Below are 8,669 nucleotides of genomic sequence, written 5' to 3'. Positions count from 1 at the left end.
TAATATTTTCAAAATCGTTCCAAGTAAAGCTGCTTTGTGTGGGCTTTAGTGGAAATGTATGCAATAACTTACTTACTTACTTACTTAGCACCTTGGGATTGCTTTTAGCAATGAAAGGTGCTTTACAAATCAAATGTATTATTGTTATTATTAACTTAGAAAAATAAAATAGCAGGTGAAGAACGCATGTGTACGGATTAAGCTCCATTATTGCTGGCTAGAATTTGTAACCATCGAGTAATCTTGCATATAGACGATCTTTGTCTCTGTGCACGGCCACAGGACTTTGTTTATCTTGTGTGTCACTGGCTCATCAACAGGATGGTTAATATACCAGCTAAAATATACAGAAATGTAATGTTTTTATGTAGCAACAAACTAATATAGGAGTCTCTAATGCATCATCAGGGAAAAGACTGGATTAATAGTCAAACAGAGGTTAATTATTGTTGTTGAAAGGTGTGTAAGAGTATAGAGCACCAGTAATTAGGCCTAGGTTAAATTAAACATAAATTCAAATTTCAAACGCAAAATTGAATTGAACATGCATTACGCAGTCTATATAATAATTTCCTTCAAATCCAAACCAAACAAAAAATCTGGTGATCGTGTGTGTGGATGGTGTGGATATAAATCGACCTGAAATGATTTTTAGATGAGACCAGTAGCCGCTAGATGGCGTTATAGTTCCATCTTTAACGTAGCGATCTCTAGCAAAACTTCCACTATTGTCAGAAGATTGTTTCAGGATGTTAGAGGGAATTTCACTGGGGCCATAACGTCTTAATGTTTTGCTGTGTTGATATAATTTAGAAACCATCATTAAATTGCTATCAGTGCGTTAGTAGTATGTAAAAAGCGGGAATTGCAACATCACGTTAGTAAATCCATGTGAGGACGAAGACATCTCTACTTTGTGGTAAAATAATCTTTCTACATATAACAAGGACTCAATAGACTTGGAGTTCATTAACCTGCAGTAGAAGATATTCTAAAAAAGGTCAGTTTACTTAGTCTGGCTGTGTTTTCCCCTCCACTTCACCCCTGCCCTTTGAGTTTTGAAGGGGCTTGAAGTCAACAGGTTGAACCGGTTTCTGAAGGCCCTGACCTCTGTCACACATTTGAAAAGCCCCTGAAATTCCTGTCTTCCACCAAGCCCCATGAAACAGCAAAAACACTTTTATTTTCACCTTAAACACATTGACATGCCACTGTATGGAAAAGCAAATCAAAAGGATACAATTAATGATGGCTGAATGATAGCTTTGCACATTCACATATTTCACAAATAAAGGTTAACGGTTTTCCTTATGCAAATTGAGGGTCAAATGATAGAGGGTGTACTATGTAGAATAGATTCTAAAGCCCCTTAAGGCACATTTGTGACTTGTGATCCTGGGCTATATAAACAAATGTCCTATGTGCTCCTGCTTTCACATTCTCCTTCAGTGTCTTTTTGTTTGTCGAAGCATATTGCAGTCAGTAAGGAGAATTACATTTGAAGCCTGCCTCGACAGCTGATCTTGCGCTCACGACAGGCGAGAAAGAAGATTTTTATATAAATTATAAAATGTTTTCCAAGTGAAATATGCAGTAATTGGCTAATTTCTTTAGAATATTTTATCATAAATATGAATGACATCCTCTTGATTTTTAGTGGCAACTGCATTTAAATCTGTCATGTATCTCAAAGCTTCCAAATCCTCACGTTCACCTGCCTCAGTACGACTTCTTATTTATCATTTATTGCATTTGAAGGCAAAATCATTATTGGATAAAGTATTTGACCTTTCATGTCGAAATAAGGAATCCCATTTTCAAGATTTTATAAGATATATTGTATATAAATGCCAGCCTCCACCTGCTCTATATTTGGACATATAAGAGGAAACCTATTTTGTGTCTGGTACACAAAGAGAGCATCTCTGGCGTCCATGATGTGTGAGTGACACTTCCCTCACCCAGCACAACACTACCTCACCCAGGGGAGGCATGTGGAGCCGCGGCCTCAGCTCTGCTCTGTGTTTCTGGGCAGTGCAGCTCGACTCAGGTGAGGGATGGTACGGTTGTCAGGTGAGCGCCACACTGGGCCAAGCCTCGGTCTCACTGTGTGGCGCTGTGCGTTGCAGCTGGCCAAAAGACAGACTGTGAGCTCTGGCTGTCAACATCTGCTCCAGAGACTGTACCATCTGCCCCGGGCCCCGCGGGGAGCCTCTCTCCCGTCTCAGACCAGCTGCAGAGCCCCAGACGTGGACCTGAGCAGTCCTGCAGAGCACAGAACACGGCCAAGACACAGTCAGAGCCGTCGTGTGCCGCTGGAACATTTGTCTCAAACACTTAGCTGCGTTTTATCTGTAGGGTGCCATCATAGCGAGATACACACGAATCCGGCTCCTGTTGAGCAAGCTTTCACTAGAGGAGAGAGTAAAGGTACACCATACTCAAAAGTCATGAAAGGGCGGATTATGAGACAGTAGGCCCCCTGGCAAAATGCAAAGAGCCCCACCACCTCAAAACAGAGACTTTGTATTTGGTTAGCCTTGTTTGTTGTTGTTTAGTGTGTCTTTGTAGTCATGATGCTCTCTTTTGTGTGTGCTTGTGGTTGTTGTGTGTCCCTTTGTGCTCCTTTTACATTTCTTTGTGGTTATTTTGATTCCTATTCCTGGTCGGTACTCATCTCTTTGAGTAATATTGTGTAGGTGGAGGCCATGGGGGCCACTGATATGTTCGGGCCCCTAGGCCTTTGCCCTGCAGGCTGGTTCAGTAATCCATCCATGATCATGGTTAGCCAAAACAACCAAATTGATGAGGTAGATTTTCATGTGGTTTAAATAACTTTGTATGAAAATGTATGATCAAGGAGAAAAAGAAGGAACTAAGGTGGGAATAGGAAGTCTAAGAAAGACATTTATGTAAAAAAATTATACTTAAGAGTATTAGAAAATAATGGATTTCCTTCTTTACGACTCCTTTCAAAGTTTTAATTACTGTACTTTCACAGTGGGAATGTCTAGACACAGACAGTAATCAATATTTCACAACATGGTTTATTCAGATGTGAGACTTTTAGTTGTTTCTAGTGCTGGTCTCAACTCAATTGTTTTTCTTTAATCTCATAATAAAAGTCTGACTCTACACAGTGTTTTTGTTAAGACCTTTTATTTCATCAATTTGAAAGAAACAAGTAAAAACAGTGTACAAAGTTTATATTATTTGTTTACTAAAGCTGGTGTCCTCGGTCTCAGGAATATGGGAGGGCAGGTACAAAAAAAGTTGAAATAAAAAGTATAAAATGTATTTCCCTATTTTCAGAAGGTGGCGGCAGAAGGGTGAGCGTGCATAGGAGTAAGTAACAATCAAAAACTGAACAAAAGGCTTGCAAACGATTGAAGTGAAAACAATATCATAAAAACCATTACATTCAATAACGTATGATGCACTTTTTGAAAAATGATTATCTGTCATAAAAAAAAAGAAATACTGAAGCGCTTTTGGAAACTTAGTACACTTTGAAATAGGAGTTTCAGTTGTCTGTAAAGGGGGGGGGGGGGAATCATTCAACAAGAAACTCTTGTTTTATTTGTATCAACAATATTATAATTGACATTATAAAATAAGCTAATTTAGTATTTTCAAACCAAAAAGTACAAATACAAGGCCAAATACAATCATTTTGGGGCAGCAAAGTGCATATCATTGGCACAAGAAAACTCATTTTAGTCAATGCTGGTCTCATATAAATAACTCAGAAGCTCGTGAAGGGATAGAAGTCCCCTAAAGTAGCAAATCAAAGATAACTCTTTGTGTGTGTTTCCCCTGAAGCCCAGTTTGTCTGCAAAGTATTCCTAAAGAAGTGTATTATGTTTAATGACCTCATTGAGGCTGCAGTGAATGCACTGGGTGGAAAACACCCAATACTGAACTGTACATGGAGGAAAAACCCAGAGGAGAGAAGAGTTTCTGATTGGTCAGCAGTGAGTGACCCTGATCAGAGGAAACCAGGAGGTCTGCAGCTCAGCATCGAGACGGCAAGGCATCAGGAACTAAAAGCACCTACTTCAGGAGGGGTGGAGGAGCTAGTTATTATCCTGAACAGGAAACTGTGGGGCCTCTCAGTGATTTGCAAACAGTCAAGAGGAATGCATTACCTTAATGATTAACCACTCTGTGACTCCTCACATCAGACCCGTTGTGGTGTAGTATGATAATACAACACATTGATTGGTGTCAGTTTTGCATCAGGGTAAGTAGAAAAGTGATACAATAAAAATCCCCTCCCGAAGATTTCAGTCTTAGGAGAATCAGCCATGTGTTACAAGACGTAAGAATGCAGAAATGTTGACTTTATTTGATACGGTACATTCACTTTTTAAGCCTAAAAAATGTCTCGGAAGTCTGAATGGTACTTGAATTGTTCAGAAGGAAAACATGGATTTTTTACCCACTCGATAAACAACACACTCTGCTCACATGATCTTTTTTGGTCCGCAGTATGCCTGTGTTCTATTTGAAATGGTTGATTCATATTCAGTTGTATATTTTTATTACAAAAACTCACATCAGTGGCCTAATTTGTGCATAACATGACTGCACTTCCCTATTCATTATGGTGTATGGATGCCTGCTCAGTATACAACATAACAACTAGGAGATGCAGGGTAGTGTTGAACTCTCTCGTGGTCAGTCTTCAAAGGCCTCAGAACAACCACAGTGATCTTTGTTTTGTCTTGAATTTCCTCCTTCCTGGAAAACACAACTTGCAGATTTGAAATGTTACATCCACCGACGGCATCTTGCAGACAATGCAGGGAGGATGGGGCTGTGGCCCCGGTCTTTAGAGAGTGCAGTCGGGCGGGGGTGGGGGGAGGCGGTGGGACCAGGTGAACGGATGATAGTCGCTTTAGGCTGTCCCACTGGCAGAATAGGAGAACTGGGGGAAGTGGGGTCTCCGCTCGCTGTCAAACGACTCCATACTGTCTTCTGAGGATGAAGGGCAACAAAAAAACGTATTTATTTGAGAACGATATGAAATATACACCGTGAGAATGTGTTCACTGTCAGAGATCTTGCCACATTCGTTCCTCGTTATACTCTCCCCCTTTAATATATCTGGATGTACAAGAAGAAGTGGAAGTATTGAAGTAAAAGTAGTAATCTCATATTATTTGTAGAAGTTAAACATTTTTTAAATAAATAAAAGTAAAAAAGGAATGGCATCTAAGTAAACAAAGTACCACAACTAAAAGTACTCATAATGTCCCATTTCAGACAAATATTTACATCACAAAGGTATACATAGTGATCCATTAGTGTATGTCCTTTTAATGTTGCTGCTGGTTAAGGTTCAGCTAACATGAGTGACTTTAATAAAACATCAAAATTCATTAGTTGATTTATATTTTTCTTTATAATTTGAACCTGCAAAGTCACTTCTGTAGTCAAATCCATGTACTGTTTCTTAATTGTTTTTCCAGGAAACATACACTATTCCAGTATATGACAGTAGAGACTGGGACAGTAGATAGTAGACAGAATATTCAGCCTTTCCTTTAATGTAGGAAGTGCATATAAATGATTCACCTGCATGGCCATTATATTCACATTGCTCATCATTTATACGCATGGTTTTGTTCTGCAGCAACGATTCATCAAAATATTCATTCAAAAATACATTAATATATATTTGTTCATATAGTACCATATATATATTCTATATAGTGTTCATTTATTATCTTTCCCTTATACTGAGTCATCTCTGAATTCACACCCTGGCTAATGCACATGCACTAGATGACCTTTCTGAAGCATGACACTGTGTTAATGGCACTGGCTCTCCAGGAGAGGGGAGACTCCTCTCAGGGGAGCTCTGTACACCCACAGGAAGGTTTTATGAACTCCCCAAGACTAAATCAAGCCTCACACCGAGGCTCAAAATGAACCTGACAGCTTACATTTTGTAATAACATTTCAAATGAAAGTGACAATCTTTTGAGGATTTCACATGAAAACACATTTAGTGACCCTGACTTAGTAACCATATATAATCAAGAAGAAACTCTCATCTTAAATAAATTGTAAATGTAATTCCTCATTCCTAAGAACATCTCACAGGAGGTCGATGGACATTTATTATAAAGTAAGGTTGCAAGTCATCTTCCCTCCCAGAGTCCACAGCTTCTACCGCTCCGCAATAAGGAACAGTCTAATGATGTGAAGGTGTGTTGAATGCATTTAAGTCATATTAAGTGTGCTTGATGTTTGGGTGTGTATGCTTTGGTGGTACCTTGTCCGGGTGGCGTAATAGTGATGGTCTGTGCTGTGAACTCCTCGTCAAAATATCGTGTGTCCGTCTCCGAGGTAACTTGGGGCTTAAACGGCGGGACCAGCTGTTTGGAGAGGAGAAGAGACACAAACATATCAGCACATCAGCGCCATCACTCAGTTTAGTAACAGTAACTTCACCTCTAGGGGAGAGTGACCTTTTTATTTTCTTCTGTCTTTCAGTGTTTACCATAACAACGAAACAAGGGAAAATAAAGCAACATGAACATTTTTAGAAACTGACCTTCTTCTCATAAACGTCTTGCCATTCAATTGATGCAAAAAACTTGTGTTGCATGATTTCCTTGGCATCTTCAGATCCGCCACCTAACCTGGAAGACAAATACAAAATCGATAAATATCCACTATTAATAATATTTCTAAAATAATGATTTCTACTTTCTTTTTATTTTAGCCTAACAAAAGCTCATAAGCTGGCATCAGAAGCACAACTCCCACTTTGAGCTTCCCTACTGCGGAGGGTACCCTGCCTCACCTCTGCATTGGCTCTTTCTTTAGGAGGCCAGAGAGCAGCGAGCGGGCCTCGATGCCGAGTGTCCGAGGGAAGCGAATGTCTTCCATGAGGATGAGCTCGAACAGCTTCTCGTGGTCCTGGTTGTAGAAAGGCAGTCTGCCGCACATCATCTCGTACATCACCACCCCCAGACCCCACCAGTCCACTGCCCGGCCGTAGTCATTGTCTTCCAGCACCTTGAGGATGAGGGTAAAACGTTTGTTAAATACAGCTGTTAAGATGCTCATGAGCCATTGTTAGTACATGGTGAGGAGGTATAGTGTGTACGAATGATATCCTTTTATTAAACAATACTATTGTTTTTTAATATAGTAAAAATATATATTATATCTGCTCTTTTTCAAAGAATATTTGCACAACAAGCTAAAGAAAATAGTTAGGTTGCCATGGTTTTGTGGTTGCGTTTGACAATCAGAAGTCTGTGAAGACAATAGCTCTTTAGGCTAAACTAAAGACCCTAAAGCAACTGTCCCCCCCACCAAAATCACCTGCTCTCCCCCCCAGTCTGGTCTTTTGAGGCAGCCCCAGCCAGCACTGACTCACATCTCACATTAGGAGAAAGGATAGAGTTTCCCCTGGAGCCCCTGCGCACACACACACACTACACACACACACACACACACACACACACACACACACACACACACACACACACACACACACACACACACACACACACACACACACACACACACACACACACACACACACACACACACACACACACACACACACACACACACACACACACACACACACACACACACACACACACACACACACACACACACACACACACACCACACACACACACACACACACACACACACACACACACACACACACACACACACACACACACACACACACACACACACACACACACACACACACACACACACACACACACACACACACACACACACACACACACACACACACACACACACACACACACACACACACACACACACACACACAACACAACACGTCGCTGAAATAAGTGACTGTGTGGCAACAAACACAAACTAGAGAGAGGGAAATATTTAGTCTTATAATTTCCATAGGATGACTTTCCTCTCCAGCGTTCTTAATGAGACAACTCCTCCAGTGTTGTGCTCCGTGAACAGCAACCTGTTGCATGACTAATGTGCTGCTGCGCAGAGTTGTTCCAAGGTCTCAGGGGACATGTACTGGATTCTACCTCGCCAGGCGGATGTTGAAGGTGAGATCAAGACAAGGAGAACAGTCTGTTCTCTTAAACCTCTTGCAGCATGATGCTAGGCAATTCAGACCTAAGAATAGAAACTTCAGTAAAAGATGTGGGCGGATTAATAGAATTAGATATGGACACAACTGTGCACAAGACGAGAGAGAGAGGGTCTCTGAAAACAGATGGGACGATGTGTCCGTAAAAGGAACAAAACTACTGTGTGATGTGTGTGTGCACGCATGTGTGTGGGCACTCCGCCTGGCGCTGCGGTGAGTGGTGAGCATCGAGGAGGAGGATTGGGAGGGCAGGGGGAGTAACGTGAAGCCGGTGTGGGGCTAGGATTACTGGGCCGTCTCTATTTCCAGCGCCGCTGTCGTGTGATTCACACCGTGCGACAGCTGGGCCCGCAGCTGCCCCATATATGTAGAAGAGCGCCACAGCTGTGAAGCTGCCAGGAGCGCAGGAGCCAAGCTCATCCCTCATATACGTAACCAGGACTGCTGCCTGGGCCTCAACCCCAAACTAATACTGTTACACTGCCCCAAAGGAGCACCGACAGGGGGAGGAGAGAGGGAGGAGAGAGAGGGAGGAAGGAGCAGA

At 41.5% G+C, this 8,669-nt stretch overlaps 1 protein-coding gene across 4 annotated transcripts in view; it reads right to left on the bottom strand.

The window, feature by feature from the left end:
• Positions 1-4,322: 4,322 nt before the first annotated feature.
• akt1 (v-akt murine thymoma viral oncogene homolog 1) overlaps positions 4,323-8,669 on the bottom strand; it is a 30,756-nt gene continuing 26,409 nt past the window's right edge. For all 4 annotated transcript variants that reach the window (XM_034114361.1, XM_034115159.1, XM_034116571.1 and 1 more), the window contains exons 11-14: positions 6,818-7,032; positions 6,566-6,653; positions 6,284-6,386; positions 4,323-4,980 (exon numbers count right to left, since the gene is read on the bottom strand). In XM_034114361.1, coding sequence (XP_033970252.1) covers positions 4,901-4,980; positions 6,284-6,386; positions 6,566-6,653; positions 6,818-7,032 — 486 coding nt within the window. In that variant the 3' untranslated portion in view covers positions 4,323-4,900. The remainder of the gene's footprint in view (positions 4,981-6,283; positions 6,387-6,565; positions 6,654-6,817; positions 7,033-8,669) is intronic.

This window comes from Trematomus bernacchii, unplaced genomic scaffold (assembly GCF_902827165.1).
Source record: "Trematomus bernacchii unplaced genomic scaffold, fTreBer1.1, whole genome shotgun sequence".
NCBI lineage: Eukaryota > Metazoa > Chordata > Actinopteri > Perciformes > Nototheniidae > Trematomus > Trematomus bernacchii.
This window is presented reverse-complemented; position numbering and strand designations above follow the sequence as displayed.